The 23608-nt window shown below is 40.1% G+C and overlaps 4 protein-coding genes across 4 annotated transcripts; 3 read left to right on the top strand and 1 right to left on the bottom strand.

The window, feature by feature from the left end:
* Positions 1-143: 143 nt before the first annotated feature.
* On the top strand, positions 144-2446 carry LOC139615808 (Golgi apparatus membrane protein TVP23 homolog B). Its single transcript, XM_071473543.1, has 7 exons — positions 144-225; positions 419-486; positions 596-740; positions 1068-1157; positions 1673-1798; positions 1920-2048; positions 2134-2446. The coding sequence occupies exons 1-7, from the start codon at positions 214-216 to the stop codon at positions 2158-2160; spliced, it is 597 nt and encodes a 198-aa protein (XP_071329644.1). The 5' UTR covers positions 144-213; the 3' UTR covers positions 2161-2446.
* A 653-nt stretch (positions 2447-3099) lies between these two features.
* Positions 3100-6553, bottom strand: LOC139615792 (5-hydroxytryptamine receptor 3A-like). The gene is made up of 9 exons (XM_071473542.1): positions 6407-6553; positions 6177-6322; positions 5885-5929; positions 5696-5802; positions 5428-5597; positions 4917-5032; positions 4603-4813; positions 4339-4497; positions 3100-4190 (listed from the first exon to the last, which is right to left on the bottom strand). The coding sequence occupies exons 1-9, from the start codon at positions 6480-6482 to the stop codon at positions 3925-3927; spliced, it is 1296 nt and encodes a 431-aa protein (XP_071329643.1). The 5' UTR covers positions 6483-6553; the 3' UTR covers positions 3100-3924.
* A 2009-nt stretch (positions 6554-8562) lies between these two features.
* On the top strand, positions 8563-14143 carry LOC139615676 (inward rectifier potassium channel 16-like). The gene is made up of 2 exons (XM_071473533.1): positions 8563-8914; positions 12727-14143. Exon 2 carries the CDS (start codon positions 12753-12755, stop codon positions 13905-13907), a length of 1155 nt encoding a protein of 384 aa, XP_071329634.1. The 5' UTR covers positions 8563-8914; positions 12727-12752; the 3' UTR covers positions 13908-14143.
* Positions 14144-14671: 528 nt separating this feature from the next.
* LOC139615660 (inward rectifier potassium channel 2-like) lies at positions 14672-20562 on the top strand. The gene is made up of 2 exons (XM_071473532.1): positions 14672-14846; positions 17096-20562. Exon 2 carries the CDS (start codon positions 17344-17346, stop codon positions 18661-18663), a length of 1320 nt encoding a protein of 439 aa, XP_071329633.1. The 5' UTR covers positions 14672-14846; positions 17096-17343; the 3' UTR covers positions 18664-20562.
* Positions 20563-23608: the final 3046 nt, after the last annotated feature.

Below are 23608 nucleotides of genomic sequence, written 5' to 3'. Positions count from 1 at the left end.
TATCAAAGAAACCTTTTACCAAAGCGTCTGAAAGAAATCACAATTTTAAAATACAAGTGTTTTTTTTATATTACAACAATCACAGGCGACATTTATTTTTGTCTTACCTTTAAGTCAGGCAACTTTAAAGCCACGCCCGCCTGTGGTCCTTCGCACACCGTATTGTTTACAACCACGTCACCAGGAAATACATCCTGAAGTGTTAAAATCAAAATGTTGAGACAGGTGAGCGATCCTAAATTAGATTTTGTGACAACGTAGAGAAGAATATTTGCCTAAATGTGGTGCAGCACGTCTTAATCGACATTTAAGACTTAAATGTTCATTACTTTTCAGGTGTAAATTACAAACTAAGGTGAGGAAACTGGTGTTTAGCTTGGTGTATGCAGTGTTAGCGTTAACCTGCTAATCTTTTCAGGACTCTCACGACGCTCCACTTTTTGGTGAAGATGACGACCACAACAAGCTAAGAAAGCCTAAAATTAAGTAAGATGTGCTGCTTTTGTGGTTATAGCTAACTGTCCTGCATTCTGACCAATTTTTTTTTTTTTTTTTACCTAAAATAGAAAGAATAAAATGACAATCTGTATTTCAGGCATCCTTTGGCTTCATTCTTCCATCTCTTCTTCCGAACAAGTGCCATCTTGGTCTACTTACTGTGCGACATCCTCAGCACTCGTTTCATTGCCTGTATGGTCACCATCATCCTCCTACTGTCATGTGACTTCTGGACTGTCAAGGTCATTATCTATTAATCTGCCAATGATTTTCTTCATTCATAGTGTAGTTTTAAAGTGTCCCATTCCCAGATAAACAAAGCATCAAATCCTGACAATAAAGATAACACTGTTAGAGAATATTTGGTATTTTGGCATTTGTTATTTAAGGTTTTTCCAGTTAATTTTATGTTTGACCAAAAATATATTTAATTGATTGATAAAATAATCTTATATTATTTAAATTATAGTAGTAATTGTTTTTTGTTTCAGTTTCTTCTTTCCTTTTTTCTTTTTTTTTGTGTGAATATTTAGACATGTGTACAATGTTATTTATGCTTTTTTGTTTAGAACGTCTCCGGCAGATTGCTGGTGGGCCTTCGGTGGTGGAATCAAGTGGACGAAGATGGAAAAAGCCACTGGGTGTTTGAGTCAAGGAAGGTAAGCAGATGCTCATCAGGTACATCTAAAATACCTTGCTGGTATTTGCACAGGGCTCTTTTTAAGTTAAGATAAAAGGTCTCTCACATGTGACACACACAGTTGGAAAACCAAGATAACTAAACAGCCTCATCATGTTTCTTTTTTTTTACAATTAATCATGACCATGACAGCAAACAACACCGGCTTTCTGTAAAGTAATAGCATTCTCAGTCAATAGAGAATGGGATAATAATAGGACACAGTAACACAGAGCTGACTGTATTCCTGTCTGCATTTTGTGGAAGATGTGGTGCATTCACATATAATTTCATAGACCGACTGCACTTCACAGTGTGTTAAGTGCCAGTGTAAGTTTTGTTAAGCATTTTTACCCTGTAATGTAGCTGCATGACCCTATTAGACAATTGAAGATACTGTAACATAAAACGACTGCTTTGTCCTCTCTTAGAACTATCGAATGCCACAATGGGGACATTTGGACATGATGAAACCTTGTTTACTTTTGTTAACAGACACAGAGTCCGAACGCAACATCCAGCGCTGAGTCAAGGATCTTCTGGCTTGGACTTATTGTGTGCCCCGTCTTCTGGATCATCTTTGTGTTCAGCACCATCTTCTCCCTGAAGATTAAATGGCTGGTTAGTTCAGAGTTTCTGTTTGTGTGTTTATGTGTGTGTGTGTGTGTGTGTGTGTGTGCGTGTGCATGTGCGTGTGTTTAAATAACTGCGAATTGTCGGTTCTTGTGATTTTGTCCCACAGGCTGTTGTAATAATGGGCTTGGTTTTACAATGGGCCAACTTGTACGGTTATGTGAGATGCAAGTTGGGTGGAAAGTCCAACCTGAGAAGCATGGCAAAGAACTACCTTGGTGTCCAGATTTTTAAACAGGTATTTGAAAATGCAACCTAATCCCCTTATTCCACTATTTGTCTAATGAGTTGTTGCATTAATTTATTTTTTTTTTTTACTAAAGGCAATGAAGAAAACGGAGGGACCTTGAAGTTGAAGAGGACAAGGGACATCCATCTGCTTTGTGATGGAGAATAACACTGGATGAACACATTTAATTTACCTGACTCCTCTGGGTGGCTGGTCTTTTCTGAGGGTATATGGGTTTTGTATGTGTTTCCTATGAATTCACTGCTTGATGAATTCAATAGTAGCTGCCAAAGTTTTGTATGAATTCAAATAAAATATAGCATAGTTTTTGAAGATTAAATGTCATACATTTATTTTGATAGTGCATCAGTGCAGAGTTTAGGGAGTTATATTTCTTCTACTGACAGTTAGTTATATATATATATATATATATAACTATCACAACAAGACCTTGTATTCACTTAAAACAACCATCTCACAGACACACACACACACGACCAGAATTGCCCTTCATTCCAGTAGTAAAGTGCATAGTACTGTTCACATATTAACATTAAGAGGGTAATGTTGAAATGCTTGATTCCTGGGAGGATTTGGATCGAGACAGTGCCCTTAATTCAGGACACTTCAGTTCTAAAATTTAAAGCATTAATTGTGCCTCAAATGTAGGAGAAATTATTCCTCTTGCCAGTTGACAGCTGAGCCCTCCTGGCTGTATCTATAAATGTAAAAAAAAGCACATTTTGGGAAAATATAGATAATATAGAATATAGAGTTGTTACCTTATTATGGTTGCTAATCAAACCTAGGTTGTGGACCTTTTTTTAAACAAACTTTATTTTGTTAAAAGGAAAAAAGTTTGGAATAACTGACATTGTATGTGTATGTGGTTGGGAGAGGTCTTTAAAATTGGGTCAGGTTTTATATAAAAACTTGTTTACCCAGGATTCTCTGGGAAGTACTTATGGACAATAAAGTTTTTTCATAATTTTTGAAATGTAAATCTTACTAATGGCTCATTGTGAAGAATATATTTGAGCAGCTCTAAATAAAAAAACATTAAAGCAAAGTAGACTTCCGGTGGTTTCATAGGATATTTAAAGTGTCATAATTCAACTAGAATTTCCCTGCTGATTACTCAAGATAAACTTACCCAATAAGAATATTGGTTTATATTTATTTGCAATTGAATCTAGCGTCAAGTTATTAAAACTCAATTCACTTGTCATTAGCAACCTTTAGCAGATTTGTTTTTATGTTGGACATAAATATTCAACTCAAGCTGAGGTCCTGCTGGTTAAAACTTCATCAGGTCCAAGTCAGAGTGTGGAGCAGTGCAGCAGGCCACCAGTTTGTCTGCAGTGAATGGTTTTAACCACAAGGTGGCAACAAAGAAGCATCAGTGTTGAGCACATTCAGTGTCTCACACATCCCATTTGTCTTTTCTTTGGATTTGATATATTGTATTTGCTGAGGGAACATGGTTTTGGATGTGTGCAAAAATCCCAGTTTTATATGACAATTCTACATGTTGTACACATCATGTGACTCAGTTGGGAAAAGAATGTCATGAAAGGAAAAGGAGTGAAATATAAAATGTTTTAAACACATTTTGACATGTTTAAGTACAAATCAGTGCCGCAATATCTGATATATTATAATGAATGTGAGGATAAATAGATGTAACAAATATAATAAATGTGCACTGAGATTTGTTTGCATTTGCAAGTTAGAATTGACTTAAATTGTTGAATTTATGAGATTTTGCCTACATATATTTAAGTTGTCATTTTATTCTAATCAGTTTAGTTTAGCTGTTTTGTTTTTTTTTTGTTTGTTTGTTTGTTTTGTTTATGACACACAATAACAGAGTTAATCAGTTGTATTAGTACCAGAAATCAAAATGGTTAACTTTACATGTATGCTTGATCATCACATAAGTCATGGTACAAAAGTAGAGCGTGCCAAAAATGAAATAGAACCAGAAAAAGATCTTGTCCAGTGTGTTGGCAAACATCTGATGTCTCTCACATTCCAGGTCCTTGGCTTCAAAAGCTTCCAGGAATTTTACCACCTTTCTGAGCATATGTTTGTCCTCCTCCGAACCATTCAGCTGAACAACACTGATGTCAGGTTTGGCTTCTGTAGGGACTGAAGTAGCCATGAAGAGACACTGAATTATGAAACAGCGCTTTTTTTCTATTTTAAAAAACAGGTGTCAAAACACTTCTCAGCTCTGTCTCAAATGAGTAGAGTACAAACTTAAGACATAATTGTTTAACAGTCCACCCTCTCTCACCCTCATCCTCTTTCTCTTCCTTGTTTCCTGCCTTTTTTCGCATTGACCTTTTGGACCAGCAGCAGGAAATGAGGCTGCCGTCTTTCGCCACCCGTGTCAGCACCAAAGACACCAGCATGCTCAACACCAAGAGCACCAGACAAATACAGAAGTGGATTCCTGCAACAGAGATGGTTTAGCGACTGTGATGCTGTCATATGTTTTGGTTGTGTGTTGTGAGTGTGTATGTGTGTGTGTTTGTGACATGCATGCAAGCTGACTGACGGATGATGGGGCTGCACTGGCTGTCTCCAGGGAGCTGATCGTTGAGGATGATGAGGAACATGGTGAAGCTGAGCACTAGGGTGACCTTGAAAGAGTTGCGCTCACCGCCTCCAAGAGGGAGGGCGAAACTGACCACATCAGCCAGGACGATCAGAATACTGGGCAGCAATAAAGTAATGAAGGGGTTGACATATCTGATGCTCAGTGCCACCTGAGGAATATGGTTGTAAACACTTTAATTAATTTTAGGGTCAATACCACTATTGCAGGAATTTAGTGAATCATGAAGTGTAAATGACTATTCCTCAACTCACAATGATGTAATTGCGGTCATCTCTTTGTTTTCGGAAGTCCACATAGTCAGTTTTCCAGTCTCCGTGGTTACCATCAACCATCCTCAAGTCACCCAATACCAGCTCTGTACCACACCCTAAATGAAATTAAGTCCTCTTTAACATTGTTTTGCATGATATTTACACAGGCAGGAAATGAATACATTTGATTGACAAAAAATGCATAAATTAAGATTGAGTTTGGTGCAAGATGGGCTGCAGCCACACGTTTTTTTTTTTTTTTCCTGAGCAAAATGATGCATCACACATTAAAAGACATTACATTATTATTATTATTATTATCAGATTTAAGATTTAAGATTTAAGAAAAAAAAAGAAAAAGAAAAACCAAACTCAAAATGAGAGAATAGCACATTAGCAAATATTTAAAATGATAAAAATATATAAATCAGGAAATTCTCACTTAATACCCAGTTTGCTCTAAATCTGTCATGGAATATTAATATTTGTACAAGTGATGTGCTGAGCTCACCGCCAGCAGCCCAGGTTTGGATTGCGACAGGACATTCATCAGCAGCGAAGGGAAAGTTGAACAGATTGACTTCACAGTTCACCTCAGCGTTTATGATCACAGTGTGCCTCAGGGTGCCGTTACTGAACGCCAGCAGATCATGGGAGCTGTGCTGCATAGTTGTTACTATTCTACACACATAGGAGATGACAGATGTTTCAGATCAACTTGTCCATGAAGTGAATTTGTGATAGTAGCCGGAAGCTCTTTTGCCGTGTGACTGACTTACCCATTTGTTACACGGATCTCTGGGGTCCAGACTTTAGATACTGGCAGGACCACTTCATCATACTTGTAAACTGATGTGTTCCATTTCAGCTCAGGATCTCTCCATACCTGTGGTGTAAAATCAAAATGAATGTGACTATAACATGCTCTCTGTTTCTCTGTGTTCACTTGAAAATATCTTGATGCTTACAATTGTTGCTTGCAGACGACTAATTAGACGGAGATTCTTTGTGTCCTGTTAAAAATAAAAATAAATAGTTAATAAATGACAAGACTACTGGAGTAATGCTGGAAATGTTATAACAGACTTCTTGTATGCATCTTTATCTAGTCAAAATACATTTGCAACATGCTCAGCAGATTTATATTAACAGGTAAATAAAGTACTGCCACACAATTCAGTCTAATCATTAAAATGATCAAGTGATGAAAGATCCAACGGGAAAAACAAATTCTCATAAAAAGTAAAACACAGTACTTACAACTGACAGAGTTTGGTACTCAATGAAAGGCACGAATATTATCTGGGTGCAGTTTTCATACTGTGGTTGAGATGAATAGTTTTTACTTATCAACATTTCAGCCAGACATCTGCGATTTGTGCAGCTGGATTCAACATGTCCAAGTCCTAATACCGGAGACAAATGTGAACCAAAATTCTTCCAGAAACAATTCTTTAAACATTGTTTTGTGAAATGTAAGTTACACTTACCAGCTGTTAGTAAACCCAGTAAGAGGATAGCCTTCTCCTGACTGTGGCTGCAAAATCTTAATGTTTGTGAAAGCATCACTGCAGGGATCAGGCTATTAGACTTCACATATGACTAATAACTGCAGACTGACTGACAGCTGTGTGCCAGTTTGCCTTCTCTTTCTTCAGGTTTCATCCTGACATGACTCTTAAATAGGCCTGTCTGTGACAATTAACCACATATTCACGGCACCCACCAGCCCACACAAGTGCACTATGAGACAATGTGAATGATCCACAATAGTGTACAAGAATACCTCTGCGTGATTAATTACACTGAGCGTTCAGCATATCCCTCAGTGTGTAAACAGTCAGAACAAAAGTGCAATTACTCCTGCTGTCTGTTTACCTGCCGGTGGACACAGGTTAGCTCCAGCTGCTGTTTGTCATCATAGCTGGCTCTGCATTACAATGGGACTGTGGCCATCATACAGGACAGTGAGGCGAAGCAGCCGATAATGGAGACATGAGTTTACCTTACCTAAGAGGCAGCACTCCCAGTCCTGGGTGCAGGACAAAGACTGGAGACTGGTCTCAGTGTAGTGGAGGGGGATAGCGTGTCTTCTAGCAGAATGAGTCATTAAAAACACTGGCAGCTGGGCGATGAATTCAGGTTTTGTCATTTGTCTTTTTTTTTGCCATGTACATGAACAATTTCACAAGCTTTTTATGTTATGAAATACTTATTAGAATCTCCTCACAACCGCAATTGCACTGCCACAATATGTGTTCCATATATTTAAAAGTGTGTGGGTGGTGGTGTGTGTCGTCCATAATGATGTAGAAATGTAATATAGTTCTAAAACAGAAAAAAAGAACAAGGAAAAAGACAGATGCTCGAACCAGATGTTTTCATCTTTGCACTGGCATACAGTATTGTTGTGTCACTAGTGAAGTCAAGTATATCAAGTGCAATTTCCTTTCATGCTCTAAAATGATGAGCTGTATAATGTTGAGCTACATCTGTCATCTTTCGGCTGGCAGGATGTTGAACTATGGACTATTAAGAAACAGGTTCTTTATCTTGAATATTTGACATCGTTTCACACCTCGACTGACCCGATCATTCGCCACTGAGGTTATCACCCTCAGGTCTCCAGGTTGACAGGAAAATGACTGTTTTACTGTTTCATGAGGTTTCCACACAGCCCAGGCTGCGTCTCTATCAACAGCTCCCAGTGGCTGCAGTTAAAGCGATGAAGGCCCTGACTCTTCCTCCATTAGACTGTAGTAGCAGAGTGAGTTTCCTCTCAGTCTCAGTCCACATGGTCTCTGCCCATTTTATAATACCTGCTGAAAATCCACCTTTACTGACTCCACCTCAACCCCTCACCTGCATGACCCCGATGACACAGCCAGGTCTGAACATACACCCACGCAGTCACACTTCAGACATACAGAATTGTAACACATTGTTTTGCTATTGTTTTTCTGCTGACAGCACAGGTTTATAGCACCAATAATTAATATCTAACCACTAAAGTGACCTAATAAAAGTTTTCTTTTATAACACTCCTTCTTTTATAGCCCTTATTCCTCTGATCCTGTGGCCAGATCTCCTGAAATGTCTTTCTTTTCAAATTGTGGATGTCTACATTATGTGATCATGTTGGATGTTGTTGTCTGACGTCTTAACACTTAAATCAATGTAAGTAAAGTAATACTTTTTCCTGTCTGTCTGTGTTTTCACTTATTCATTATATAGCTGCTGCTTGTAAATGACTGATGAACTGCTCTTCACAGGTTATCTCCCGGAGGAATGTGTCTTATCTCTTTCTTCACATATCATGTGAAAAAAAAAAACAAAACAATATGTACTGAATGAGGTAGGTTTCAAAGGGGGGAAGGGAAGGTGTCATATTCTATTTTTAAAAACACAAGGTTGTTTTGGTGTTGTTGACCTCTTTGTAACAGCTTTCTTATGGCCATAATAAACATGGTTTAAAAGTTAGCGTGTCCTGGCGGCTCAGCTGTGATCTCTCCTGTCTTATCAGAACCAAATTGAGGACAATTGAGACAAAGAAAATCCTTGTGCCGATGACAGCGTCTCCACCTGGTGGAGCAATGGTTAACTTTCTGTCTAATGAATTACGGAAATCCAAAGGGAAATGCCTCAAATATACATGGCCTATCAATCGTCAAAATTTCTCTGGCTCTGTCATCTTGAGGAAGACTGTTTGGATTGCACAATTCATATTTCATCACCTGAAACAAATGGTCAGAGGACGTATGATGTTTTTGTCCTGAGGAACCTTTAAAATATTCCATAGGTCATAAATTCTTCCAGATTGTCCAATAGGGTTTCAGAGGGCAGTGATTGCTGTGATATCAGAAGAAAGTGAGACTATGCCTCAGGACCAGGCCGACCCACAAGCACTCTGCAGCCAACAAAACTCAGAGGTTACTTCGACAGTGGTAACACATCGGCTAAAGCCTGGCAGAACAGATGTGAGACCTTCTTCTCTGCAGGTAAGTCTAACATTGAAATATTTATGCTTTTCTGTGAGATCTGCAGGGTTATTAAAGGTTATCTTATATTCATAAACATGACCACTGACTGCAATCTAATTTTTGCTTTCCATTGGGAAGAGATATAAAAACCTGTGCTTGCATCTCTACAAAAAAAATTTCTTAATGATATATTTTGACACTATGTGTGTGTTCTAGCTAATACATGAAAAGAATGATTGGTCAGAGGCTACTTCTAGTAGGGTCGGAACAGAAGAAAATGATAATTGACACCATTAATAAGCTCCTTTTATTATTCCATTAGATTACATGTTTTTTTCTTTCTGCATTTGCAGTCAATTCCTGATAGAAATGGAAAAACACTATGTTTCAGTACCTCAGCTGTACTAACTGGAAGGAAAAAAGAAAATAAATCATTATAAAGGACGATGAGGACATGTGGACCATTAACCCTCAGTGTGTACAAAACAATTCTTGCACAAAAAATGCACAAGCTAATATAAGGTAATTCTCTAGGAATCATGACATCTAATTTAGGATTAAGACTTAAGCTTATTGGCCCAATGTGCTTCTACATGTCCGTAGCTCTTAATGAACTCTCACACACAGTGCCTCACAGGATTCAAAAGGTGAATGATAATAGATCAGTAAATAGTTCTAAAACAATAAAAATGAAAAGTGGCAAATGAAACATACAAACAAACATATACTATAAAGTTGACATAAATACAAAATTAGGCCATACCTTAACAACATGTCCATGTACAGTCTTTGTAACTTTCCCTCCTCAGTTTGTAACCGTGCGAAACAAGTGCTGGTGGGTGTGCAGGACCGCTGTGACCTTTTTCACAGACCTGATTGTCCTGTAACCTGTTGTTGTCCTTGTCTGTGGACTCAGTGATTGCTGTGTAGAAATCAGGCCGTGAAACCTGTGGCACTGCAGCTTATGAGTCAAGCATTCACCTACATATAAATGCATGTTGCCTTGGTAACTTGTTGTTTTTCTAAGCATTTTCCCTCCACCGATTTATCAAATGCTATTAATACTTGCCACGCTGTTATTCGTGCATGCAAAAGAAATTAGTAACTGTAAAACACTTGAGACTCACCTCATGATTTCTCTTATGAATCTTTTGAGCCTTGAAGGCAATGCAGTTAAAAACTATGAGGGTGGTTTGAGTTTTGGAGCAGTTTTCAGGCATGAGGGTGCATATTTCCACAATCTTTGACTTTTTCAGTCAGACTATTTTTGTTTCCTTAAGTGCTCAGTTACTGTTCACCCATTCAGAGGATCCCATTCAAACTACAGCAAAATCTCATTTGGATTGACATTTATCTGACTGAAAGGAACAAGAGCACACTTGGCACTCTTGTGCAAACACTATAACAAAGCAAGTTTTCAGTTGCCTCCAATTAAAACCACGGGTGTAAAATATTAGTACTGCTGGAGAAGCCACTTATCATACACTCAGATAAACATCAACTATGTGCTCTCATGTGACTCAATTAAGCAATAAAAATGTGAAATAAAAGTCGGACTTCCTTCTGGCAAGGAGGGACATTGCTTTGAAAACACCTGATTGATCGCTGATTACAGTGAAAGGTTTCTGCACTGAAATATTAACTTGATAACAAACCTTTCATCAGTGACAACTCAATCAGCTGTCAGATCACTGAAGTGCGTAACAAGAAAGTGATAAAAATGTCCTGCCTTTGGTGTAGTTTCTGTGTTCTTGAAAAGAAGGCGGTGCGGTTAAAGTTTGACATCTGTGGTAACATTGGGAGGTGAAAGCTGTTAGAGCTGGTTGAAGGATAATAATTTACCCTCATGAGGGCAAAAATAGATTAATAACTGCACCACACTGAGGTTGGAGGTTTTGCTTAATTAACCGTGACATACTTTCTAAGGACTTGTGGAGTAATCAGCGATTACATAAACACGTTTATGATAACCTAACAGCTACCTGGGGTAAGAACATATAGGTCCTTTATGAATACTAATACAAATTACAATGCATTCATTTTTAGATTTCTCAAAATGAAGTCATTTTAGGACTGATGTCAAAAGACTGCTGTCTCTTTGCTGTTTCCCTGCCATTGTTCTGGGTCACATCTGGAAGCCAACAGACTTTGCCAAAACTCAAAATGAAAGCAATAAGCCAAAAATGATTAAAAAAAAAAACTCCAAAAAACAAGGCTCTTCAACCCAGAGAAAATAGATTTCTCTGACCCAAAGCTGTGGTTAATCTTGTCAGACTGTTGTAACTAAATCTATACATGTATCATCATGGGCTCAGATCAGTACCTTAGGTCAAGATTCACAGACTCACCTCTTGGGATAATCATGTGTATAAAGGAGAGAAATGTAAGGTGTCTCAGGTTCATGTTAATAAGAATTAAATCTGTGATATAGGAAAAAGCATGAACATGCATTTTCTTTCTTTTAAATGTTATGTCAAAGTTTAGAAATACTGAGTGACCTTTAATTATTTGTGAACAAGGGCTCACAACGCGAACGCACACACTCTTTTGTTTAAACCCAAAAGGAACATGAGTAGTGATGTTGAATGAATAAAATGAATATTTGCACAATTTATTTTAACATATAAAATGTAATAAGTTTGATAAAATTGCTATGTATTCAACAACACAATAAAACCTGTGGATGAAGCATTCTGAAACCAGTGGACAATTTTGTTAAAAAGCTCACTTAAGTTCAGAGAAGCATCACATGACAAACAAAAAGTTCAACACCGCAGAACTTAACATAATCAGTCAAACTTTGAACCAGACACCAAAACTCTTCAGTTCGGAATCCAGGCAAAACAGCAGGTGCTTCTAAAAATAAAAAAAATAATAAACATTGCTACAGTACACGTGCAATATGTTAAAATTGTGAGATACATCAATTGCCACCCATTTTCCTTCGAAAGGTCGCAGAGATCACAATGTCTTTAGCCGGGTGGCAGTGTGGACAGGGACAACAATTCACTTCTGACTATGATGAGAAATATTTATGTGTAAAAACTGAAGCGATATTGCACATTATACAATGGTACATTGTACAATTCCACAGCAACAAAGAGTGTGATCATAGATCAGAACCACAATTTGACTGAAACAGATACACAAGAACATTTGATGAAGAAAAAAACGAAAAAAAAAACAAACTACCCATACAATTAACCTTATTTGTGTAATATGTCCTATAGACACAACATGCTCATTTTATGGTGTGTTGAATTGTGGAATTTATTTAAATTTATCTTTGTGGTTCAGATAATTGTTTTAATGATACAAAGAGTCTTCACAACTGTAAACCGTGATTTATGCATAAGCTTTAAAACTTGCACTTCTTCCACTGTTTAATAGCTCTTAATCAGCGTTGAAGACTTTTTATTGTAATAGGCCGAATGTTCAAAAATAAATGAATAAATAAATAAATAAATCATCTGCACGATAACATTTGGTCATAATGTGCTTATAGAGAGCTTTTAGCACACCTGACTTGGATTGTGTCCAGACTGTAATGGAACTTCTAGTGAATAATCAACCATTAAGAAACTTGTGCTCTGGCAGAGCTGGGCACTGCTCAAGTCATGAGCTGCTGATCGCCCGAGGCACAGACTGACATGGGCTGCTTGCTCAAACATGAAGGGTTCAGCTTAACAAACAAGTCTGAGAGCCTTTTACATTTTAGTCACATGTAATGAATAAAATGTTGCCCCTCCTGCACCCCAGTGCACTGTCAAGTTATTCAACAGCTGTCATCCTAACCATGCTTTTTCCATCTCGTCCCTGTCTGTCTACAGAAGACTGAAATCTAGACCTGGTCAAAATGAGCACAGAAAGGGGCGAGCAGGTCGTCATTGACACCAACCACACCACAATCCACACACTGGGCAGCCGAAATGGAGGTGAGGGCAGGCGGCTCCGCTACATGCAGAAAGATGGCAGGTTTCCTGTGGTTTTCCAGAAGACCCCTGGAGAATGGAGCCCGTACCTGATGGACATCTTCACCACTCTTGTAGAAATCCGCTGGAGGATGATGTTCCTTGTATTTTCCCTCTCTTACATTCTTTCATGGCTCTTTTTTGGTCTCAGTTATTGGCTCATTGCATATGTGCACGGAGACACTGAAAACGTCGATAATGAACCCTGTGTGAGCCACGTGCGCGACTTTACTGGAGCATTTTTGTTCTCAATGGAGAGCCAGGCAACTATTGGCTATGGTTTCAGGGGGATGACTGAGAACTGTATTGTGGCCATTATTCTGTTAACGGTTCAAAGTGTAGTTAGCTGTCTCCTTGACACCATAGTCATTGGTATTGTTGTGGCAAAAATGGCATCTGCTCGCAAGAGAGCTCAGACAGTGGGTTTTAGCAAATGTGCGGTAGTCAACTTGCGAGATGGGGTTCTGTGTCTGTCATGGCGCCTTGGGGACTTCAGAGGTAATCACATCCTGGAGGGGGTCGTCAGGGCACAGATAGTCCGCTTTGTCAAAAAACCACAGGGGTCTGTTGTGATGTCCTATCAGGACCTGGTTATCCAGAACCGGGACATTGTTCTCGCCACTCCAGTAACCATTACTCACAAGATGGAACCCGGCAGTCCCCTCTACAGCCTGGGCCCTGATGACCTGCAGGCGGACAACTTTGAACTGGTGGTATCTTTCACCTACACTGAAGACTCCACAGGTATTCTCCACCAGACCCGTACCTCCTACACAGCAGCGGACATCCGCTGGGGTCAGCGATTCCAGGACATGTTGAAACTGGGCAAGAAGCACTACAAGGTGGACTACGCTCTGTTCAACGTGACCACGTGGGTGCCGGTGCCCCTGCTGAGTGCAGAGCAATATGACAGAGAGAGACGTCCTGTGGAGGGCAGTCAGTCCCACAGGCCACTCTTACCATCAGTCAAGAGAAATGGACACACTTTGCAGGCGGATCTTGACATCACTGGGGAGGTGATGCACCAAACCTCTTTGTAGCTTAAGCAAACAAAGAAATACATCACACTGCACAGTGGACTGTTGTCATGAGGTTAGTTATTTTTAAGGACAGTCTAACAAAATGTGCTCTTGTAAATATATTTATATGTGACTTTGTATGTGAAGTGTTCATAACTGGTATTTTTTTGAGATTTTGTTTTTTTTTAATGCCTTCTATGAATAAAATTCATGACCACAGATGTTAAGTCAAATAAAAGTCTAATTGTCCCTTGTAATTGTCGGTCTGTTCTTTGAATAATCAAAGTCTTTGTTTTCCTTCTCATCAACTGTAGCAACACCGCACATCACGCTCGCCAGCGTGGCTCTACACTGCCACCCTGTGTTCACCGAGTCACCTACACCCAATATCACGCCGACACAGATTTCACCAAGTGGGTCTATGCTCCACATGACCGAGTGTGTTAACTCGACTCCAGGGCAGAGACGCACAGACTCTCAGTCCTCTGACATACAAACGTCAATTACGGCAAATTCATTTCAGCGCTCTGACTCCTTCCACAAATGTGGCGATTCAGGCATCGCTCTGGCCTCCCACTGACGCTTCTCTCCCCAGCTGAAACGCCCGCTCGGCCCGGGGAATGCGATCGCTTTCGCCCTCCATTCTGACAGATAACGCAAAAACCTCAACTTCCATGAGGGCTGAGTGGCTCGAACAGGCGCTGCAGCTCTCCATTGGCCATCGCTGCGACAGGGGGCGGGGGTGGGCACACGTGTTTTTAAAGTCTGTCTTTGCAACGACAAATATCCCGCTCAGTGTTGCAGGAGAGGGGTTATGGCAGATTTTACAGCGTCAGACGGGAAACACAGAGAGCACAGCAAAAGAGCAGCAAGAATAAAAGAGGGGAAGTGTGCGTATGTGGCGCGTATGGGACTTATTACAAAAAGAAAACGGCAGATTTGCACTGCGAGGACCAACAGGTAGGTGCAATAAGTGGGAATATATTTAGCACTATTTATGTGAGCGATATGGCGGGGAAATACAGCTAGAGTCTGCAGTAACAGATGGTTAGTCTCACCGTCAGATGCAAAAACTGCATGCTCTGTTGCCCAGTAATACGAACTTAATTACATGAAACGAGTTGTTTCCTGTTTCATGTTTCTGTACACAACATATTTTTTCTTATTAATGCCTTTATTATTATTGTTGTTATTGTTATTATTATTATTATTATTATTATTATTATTATTACTAGGGATATTTGAGACTGCAGAATGTGGACTGGATGATCTGCATAGCCCCTGTCCTTAATCTGAACTAACTCTCTAACTCATATCTGTGCACAAGCCGCACAAAGCCCGTAGTGTAAAATGATAAATATGAATAAGTAAAATGTATGCAAATTCTGTCTGACTGCTAATATATATATAGTATTATAAAACAACAAATGCTGTAAAAGCTTAGAACCAAAGACATCATCTGCTGAATGACTGGCCATAGTTATTGATTTTTTGTAATAAAAAATAGAGCAGCTTTATGTAACCAGTTTCCATCTGCCTCAGCTGTTGGCACTAATTGAGAACACATGCAAAACAAACAATCACAGGTTGCAGCCTCTGGAAGCCTTGGTCTGTCACCATGTACCAACCTGAAGTAATAAGTGATGGAGAAATAAAGCTTGGTGGGAAGGAAAACAATAAACTGTGAGTGGGACCTCAGTTTGCGTTGCACTCAGTGTCAGTGCGGCAACACCACAAAAGTTAGAGATCTGATTTGCACCGAATCCCCATGCACTGTCAAGTGTTAAGTGCTGCCTTAGATAAAAGTATGAGAGTATCAGACAAATGTTCTCTCCACTGTCTTTGTGTTGGACGCGCAGCCAGTGTGGACTTCTCGGCATTCTTGGCTTTTCTACCGTCTGGTGTTTGCCTTGTTTCTCTGCTGTTATTAGCCAAATACTAAAGGTGAAGAAAAGGTCTGGAACTGTCGGCATCTGCATTATACAGGCTGGATAATGTTTATGTTTATACAGCGTTTCTAGTTTCATATAAAGTCTCTGAAGTCCATCAATCTAAATACTTTGGCATGCTTTGAGCTGTGAATGAATGGACCCCCCCCCCACACCCAATATTCCCAAGAGTGTACGTGACAGGTTGCTATTTGTAGTCGACCCAACAGTGACATCATCAGTTGTGAAAAGCAAAGATGATGCAGGGGAATTTAAGACTACGTCCTGCACATCTTATCCGACATGTATTTTATTTCTTGGCCCTTTCAATTTAACACAATAGTGACAATCAGATGAGATGAGATGAGTTTTCAAAGTGGAGGTGGGGAGTTATTTTGGCACGAGCAGAGCATGTCTGGCTGTCCATGGCCTTTTGTAGCCTGTGGTGTTGCATTTTAATGGACCTTTCGAGCCACACACACACACAGACACACATACACACACACACACACACACACACACAAACACACACACAAGTCAATAGTGTTTCTAATTTAACTGTCCTTGTTGCTCTATTACATATGATGCAAGGTTACTGTTGCTTTCAGAGAAAGTCGCCCTTCCTCTCTGAAAAGCTGCAGGGTTCATTTAATCTTGTTACGTAGTGTAATGGTGTCAGCTGTAGTTGTGAATTAGTTTTGGCCATGCACATGCATATCTTATAGCAACCATGCATGTAACGTACATAACATAGCATGAACTGTATTCATTTGTGAACAAGTTTTCAATGTAACATGTCATAAGTTTATGCATTGCATTCTCACTTATGTGCAGAGTTTAGGGACGTTTAGGGACACATCTGTACAGAACTGATACCTGTACTGTACTGATACTTGTACTTGTACTGTTCCAGTGACTCAAAGGATTAACACGAACTTGATCTGTAATTTGACTCAGCTCCCCATGGACTGACCTGCCTAATTAATACTTACATTAAGCAGGACAAACATCTTTTCCCACTTAGTCAGCTATTCAAGTGCTCGCATAATATGTTTGATCTATTACTGATAATGCACAAACAATGGATTCCCTGTGCTTTCTGACCGCACTCCATTCACCATTTGTGTATTGTCTGTGTTTGCAAGAAGAGTGCCGTTAACTTTGAGTGTACAATCCATTATTTAGACAGCAAGTAACCACACACCCACATGTACTGATCTTTGCTCTGGTTCCTGCCAATTACTTTAAAACATTTTTTCTCTCTGTCTGTAATTTCCACAGCCCACTTCACTGATGAGGTCCAAACCAGCTGCCAGAGAGGAGTGACCTGCCCTTGCCAAAGGTGCACAGCACGCCCGCAGAAGCACAGGTCCGGTCTCCCCCTTTCCCTGCAGGATCTGGTCCTGTTGTTCAAATTTTCTGCCTGAGTGTGTCCCTGGGATCATTCAAAACTGTTTCTCCAACGCTTCTACCAAAAACTTAGACTGTTTTCCAAAGCAGAATCGGCCCAGCCCTCCCAGGTGGAAGTGATGGGGAGTGTGCGAAGCCACCGCTACAGCATCGTGTCCTCCGAGGAAGACGGCATGAAGCTGGCCACCATTGCCGTCCCAAATGGCTACGGAAACGGCAATGTAAACAAGGTGCACGCAGAGCACCAACATCAGAGCCGCTTCGTCAGGAAGGATGGTCACTGCAATGTGCAGTTTATCAATATGAGTGAGAAAGGCCAGCGGTACCTGGCAGATATCTTCACCACCTGTGTGGACATTCGTTGGCGCTGGATGCTGCTCATATTCTGCCTTTCTTTCCTGCTGTCGTGGCTGTTTTTTGGCTTTGTCTTCTGGGTAGTCGCCCTCTCTTACGGGGACTTGGAGAATGAGACTCAGATTTGTGTTTCCAATGTGGACAGCTTCACTGCTGCTTTCTTGTTCTCAGTGGAGACCCAAACAACAATTGGCTATGGTTATCGCTATGTGACAGAGGAGTGCCCCGTCGCTGTCTTCATGGTCGTCTTCCAAAGCATTTTGGGCTGCATCATTGATGCTTTCATCATTGGTGCTGTCATGGCCAAGATGGCCAAGCCCAAAAAGAGGAATGAGACCTTGGTGTTCAGCCACTATGCTACAGTGGCCATGAGGGATGGAAAACTGTGCCTGATGTGGCGCGTGGGGAACCTGAGGAAGAGTCACCTGGTGGAGGCCCACGTCAGGGCCCAGCTCCTCAAGTCCCGCACCACCGCCGAGGGAGAGTTCATCCCTCTGGATCAGGTAGACATCGACGTAGGCTTCGACAGTGGCATTGACAGAATCTTCCTGGTGTCTCCAATTACCATTGTACATGAGATTGATGAGGACAGCCCATTCTATGAGATGAGCAAACAAGAACTGGAGATGGCAGAGTTTGAGATTGTAGTGATTCTGGAGGGCATGGTCGAGGCTACAGCCATGACCACACAGTGTCGGAGCTCGTACGTGGCCAGCGAGATTCTGTGGGGCCACCGCTTTGAGCCGGTGCTCTTTGAAGAAAAGAACTACTACAAAGTGGACTACTCTCGCTTTGACAACACCTACGAAGTGCCCAGCACGCCCCACTGTAGTGCACGGGAACTAGCTGAGAGGAAGTCCAACGGCTCCAGCTCGAGGAACTCCTTTTGTTACGAGAACGAGGTGGCTCTCGAAAAAGTGGAGATGGAGGAGGAGTTTGAAGAGGAGGACGCTAACAGGCAGATGAGTGGTGTTGAGGTTGGTGCACTTGAGGACACAAACACAGATGTGGTGTCAGACTCTGAATGCAATCTGGACTCTTTGCCTTTAGAATCAAGACCTTTGACGGCTGAATCAGAAATATGACTGCAGGGATAAAGAAGTTTTAAACACTACCACAGGGTTAAAGTTAGCTTGAACTTTGGTCCTGATGCTGTTGACAGTAATGCATGACAGTTTGAAAAGACTGATTTGAGTATGAAATTCTCAATGCAGAAGCTCACACTCAAGACACCAAGGAAATACAATCATTATTTATGGTGAAAGTGGTGGTAAATTAACTGGTTGCACAAAGCTAAAATGGGTTAGATGCCTTCACTTACACACTGTGCAGTCTGTTTCTGTGCATACTACCCTTATTAAGCTAAATATGTTAGTAGAATAGCCAATTGGGTTGACTACATTTGTTAATTTATTCAAGTGTATATTTCCAGTTTGCACATTTTGCATTTTTGAGCATCCTACATGTGTTTTTTCGTGGCCCAAGCGTCACATGAGGTTTTGACTGGTTAAAATAATTTAATATATTTAATTCTAATTCAAAAAAGTTCAATTAAACCAGATGTTTTGAGATTTGATTTGAAATGCCAACCTAAATGTATGCATTTTTAATCATTTTAAGTCCAACAATCTTGTTTTAAAGGCTACTAACATCATTTTTGAGGAGTTAAACCACCTGCACAACAAAGGCTACTGTTTGTTAATGAGCTGGTCTCTTAGCAAAGTGTATGTCTAGTCTTCTTCAGTGTGATGGTCTTGGCGCAAGGTAGGAAAGCGATGTCTTGCACAAATTACGAGCACAAGTACACTATGCTCCTCAACCTATCATCATCTTGTCTAAGTATAGCATCTTTTGCAACGTGTGCCTTAACAAAAGTCTCAGTCCCGGGGGAGGCAGTCAGGAGGTTTGGCTTCAGCTGAGCACACACTGCATTAGATGTCACAGGAAGAAGCATCGGAGGTGATTCGCTGCGCAGTATACTGCCACTTCTCGCAGGTCTTCATGTTCTAATGTGCAATACAGTTCAGTGGTAGAATGTGACAGGAAGCTCGAGCCAGAGCTGAGGTTATGAATGTTGATGATACGTGCTGCTAAGTTACATATTGTATGTTTAGAGAGAAATCTAGGAGCCAAAATGTATTATTTGTCTTTTAAAGTATCCATTTTTGAAGATTACAGATACAGCCTATAATGTTATTTTTAGATGTAGACAAGCATGATTTTGTCAGTGTGTTTTCCAAAGCTTTAGTGCACTTTCTTCCTTACCAGAGAATCCCCCCCCCCCCAATAACAGCACAAACTGTTTATTACCCAAAGCCAAATGTGTACATATATATAAGAGACAACTGTAACTCATCTGTTAGTTGATGTTGATTTGAAACCTGAACTTTTCCTCATCTAACAGTGATTGGCTGTTGAAACATTGATTTATTAGAGTTGATTTTGACGTAGTCTCCTCTCTATATTAACATCAGTGTTCGTGGCATGGCAGTTGTGCAGAATTTGGACACATCTTAGTTAACCCTCTCACTTCACCGCTGCGGGTCTTGTGAAGTTACTTGTCATTTCTGAATGGGCCTTTGCTTTGTCACTTGAGCAATATTTCAGCTACAATCACAAACCCTTAACGGGGATAGCACACTTGACTTCAGTCTTACACAAAGATTGAGCTTTGATGTTTTTTTAACTATAACTCTAGGTGTTATTGTGACACATTCATGCTTGGATAACGTCAGTGGAAGCCAGAACTGTACTGCTTCACTGGTAAGGAAATCTATTAAAACATTTTATCTGTTCTCACATTGACACGTCTCCTGTCTTAGGTCTTTATTTTTCTACCAGGGTCCTCCCACCTTCCTGCACAAACTAGAGACTGTACAGATTTTTTTATCTTTTGTAAATTATAATGCAAATACTGTATATTGATATTGCAGTTGTTGAAAACTGTTTATGTTCTTTTTTCAATAAAAAACTTGACAAAATCATTATCAAGTTGATGCACTGATTGTAAACAACAAATCAGTTTCAACAGATGATACTGTGTGTGTGTTTGACTTTTGATCTAATTAATAATTAGTACCCATCATTCTATGTTTATGTGTCTACAGAGCTTGAATTTTCCAGGAACTTGCATTTTGACCCAAAATGTGTGACATCTGGAGCTGGTGAGCAGAGGCCTGCATGACTGTTTTAGCTATGGACACACATGCTGCTCCTCTAATTTTGGAGCTGTGGCCCAAATTCCAGGCTGCTAGCTGTCAGAACTCACACCATCATTTACTTTAATTCACCAAACTGACTCACTCCGGCTCTGCGAAAGTCCTCAGAGACCCCATGCTATATCATTCGGCTCCACTGGAAGTCATTTTCAGTGACAGCAATGGAAAGAATTCCTCATTCCATTTTCCCAATCTCTTTCAGTAAACTGTGGAAAATTAGTGTATTCTGCACCATGGAGTGTCTTGATGAATTGTGTAAATTTGTACAATTTGCTGTAATATAATACTAGTAAAATGGTATTTCTTGAAGCCACAGAGTTTGAACACAAGTAAAGAATTAATTAGACCACCTCCAATCCTGTCACAGGAGTGATGCACTGTATTTGTTGATGATGATCTGTCTACAACATCACAGGGACACAGCGATTGCATAACAAACCAATACTCCAGATAGGATGTGGCCAGCACTCTGTGATCCACAACAGCACCTCTAATCCAGCATTAACATACATAAACACTATGAAACAGCAGATGTGATCAATAATGTTGTATCATAAGTTAACCTGTATTTGCAGTATGACAGCAAATTTAGCCAGTTTCCATCCGCAGCTGCATTCTGCCAGCATGAGACGTAGTCGGAGGATCTATTGATCAGACACGTCCGCAGGGAGGCAGTGAGCCGGTTTGATTGGTTCTACATAGGAAGTGGGTGCTGCTTCAGGGCTTTTTCCACATTAGCCAATGAAACTGCCACAAAGCTCCAGCTTGGAGTGAAAATGAGGACTGTTTGTTTTCCATTTAGAAAATAAATTTCAATGAATTCTAACCAATTTGCCCTAATTTTAAAACCTGATGATGTCATATTTGCCTTTAGATTGCTTTTAGAGTTTACAAGTATTTGGATAATTTAGTTCCAGCTTCTTTAAAAAAAAAAAAAAAAAAAAAAATCCTCTTGATTTTAGCAATATCCCACCTAAAGTCTTGCAGCCCCTGTAATGACATCTGAGAGGGATGGTAGCTGTTCAGACCGTGCTGGATGCACTGTTTGAAAGGAATCGACAACCAGTGTTGGACAGAGAGCTCTCATCAATGCTGATGATGACGTCTCTCTGGCGAATTCCCCCGAACTGGCTTATTAACGAGCTTGACCTTCAGATTAGATGGGTGAATATAAACATAAACAGTCCACCAGCAGAGTAAAGCAACTCTCATCAATGCTGATGATGACGTCTCTCTTGCGAATTCCCCCGAACTGGCTTATTAACAAGCTTGACCTTCAGATTAGATGGGTGAATATAAACATAAACAGTCCACCAGCAGGGTAAAGCAACACATGACAGATGGAAATTGATTAATCTGCAAATACACATATAGGAAAGTAGACATATTCCATGCTCCAGACCTCAGTATGAACTGATAAAAAGTAAAGACACGACTGGTGGAAGTGTAGCATTCGTCCTCCTGTTACCCCTTGTATAAGCTCAGAAATACCCCTGGCTTATGTCACTGACTGTCACTTAGAGAAAGTTTATACACATAATTTCAGAGAATGTTAAAATCACAGGCATATTTATTGCTCAGGAGGAAGTGTGTGCAGTGTTTCCTGAACATATTCATTATTCAGGATATTATATCAGAAAAATGATCAGACTCTGCTCTTATATGGAGCACATCCACAGCCTGATGCTTTAAAAATAGCTTTAACTGCATGTGTTTGGCCTAAATTCATGTCTTGTGTGTGCTGCTGAGGTCATCAGGCGTCACTGGCATCAATACTGTAAATCTGATTTAAACAAAAGAGCGGGGGAAAGATGAGTTTCACCTTTATTATAAAGAAAGTGACCTGTGTGTCTTTATACAAGAGTGACTGATGACATGACCCTGATCTCATTTCACTGAGATGGCCTGTTGCAACACATGAGTCTGCATGAACTGTCAGTGACCTCCCTTGAATCTCTTCTCTTGCAGGTGCATGTTTGGGATATATATATATATATATATATATACCAGCTGAAACAGATCAGAAGATCCATGCAGTCAGACAACAACATGTGTCAAAGAGCAGAGTGTACTAAGCTTGTCCATGGTAATTCTGAGGCATCTAGGTCATGGGAAATCAAGCGGAAGTGAGTCAAAAACAGCTGGATTTGATATCCTGTCTTGAATACGTTATATTTGTGATTTGTCCTTTGCAGATGTTGGGAAAACATTAGGAAAACCTTAAGTGATTACGATGCTCTAACATAAAAAGATGTAATCAAACTTCAGTACGCTGCTGAACTTAGGCACATACAGGTTTCACACAGATGTTTCCAGCCATCTGACAGATATGACGTTTCTGTTGTGATCAGCTACTGCATTTTTTTTGTTACTTCCAAGAAAGTGGTGCAATAGTCTTGACGGTAAAATAAAAATGTAGTAGCAGTGACGTTCATGAATTGTAACCATCCAGTCAACTTTGACGATGCCAATGATTAATTGCCTCAACACGTTTGGAAGTGGGACAGAACCTGCGAACTTTTCTCTGAGGATAAAAGCCAATACAAGTCTGAGGGCTGTGTTTGATGATAGCTTTGACCTTTTGACAAGCATATAACTCATGCAACATGTTGGTAATGAACAGCCTGCTGAGGCCCGTGATCTAATACAGTCAGGTCACTTTGGATGGGAATGCCATGGCATTTTAGGAATCAGAAGTTTTTGATTTCCGTGCATCACAACTTGGCATAAAATTTAAAAAAACAAAACAAAAAAAACAAAACAAAAAAAAAAACCCACCACATTTCCTAGAATGCAGCTGGATTCAATTAGG

Source organism: Trachinotus anak, unplaced genomic scaffold (genome assembly GCF_046630095.1).
Source record: "Trachinotus anak isolate AG129_WGS33_773 ecotype Australia unplaced genomic scaffold, CSIRO_AGI_Tana_v1 ptg000003l, whole genome shotgun sequence".
NCBI classification, from domain to species: Eukaryota; Metazoa; Chordata; class Actinopteri; order Carangiformes; family Carangidae; genus Trachinotus; species Trachinotus anak.
Note: the sequence above shows the minus strand (reverse complement) of the source record. Positions and strands in the feature narration are given on the sequence as shown.

Excerpts from the sequence above, each read along its gene's own strand:
- LOC139615808 (XM_071473543.1), top strand. Across the intron at positions 741-1,067 it reads GTGACTTCTGGACTGTCAAG|AACGTCTCCGGCAGATTGCT; the intron begins GTCATTATCTAT and ends TTTTTTGTTTAG. Across the intron at positions 1,799-1,919 it reads CCCTGAAGATTAAATGGCTG|GCTGTTGTAATAATGGGCTT; the intron begins GTTAGTTCAGAG and ends TTTGTCCCACAG.
- LOC139615792 (XM_071473542.1), bottom strand. The coding sequence starts at position 6,482 with ATGCTTTCACAAACATTAAGATTTTGCAGCCACAGTCAGGAGAAGGCT. Across the intron at positions 5,803-5,884 it reads GTCGTCTGCAAGCAACAATT|GTATGGAGAGATCCTGAGCT; the intron begins GTAAGCATCAAG and ends TTTACACCACAG. Across the intron at positions 5,598-5,695 it reads GAGATCCGTGTAACAAATGG|AATAGTAACAACTATGCAGC; the intron begins GTAAGTCAGTCA and ends CTATGTGTGTAG.
- LOC139615676 (XM_071473533.1), top strand. The coding sequence starts at position 12,753 with ATGAGCACAGAAAGGGGCGAGCAGGTCGTCATTGACACCAACCACACC.
- LOC139615660 (XM_071473532.1), top strand. The coding sequence starts at position 17,344 with ATGGGGAGTGTGCGAAGCCACCGCTACAGCATCGTGTCCTCCGAGGAA.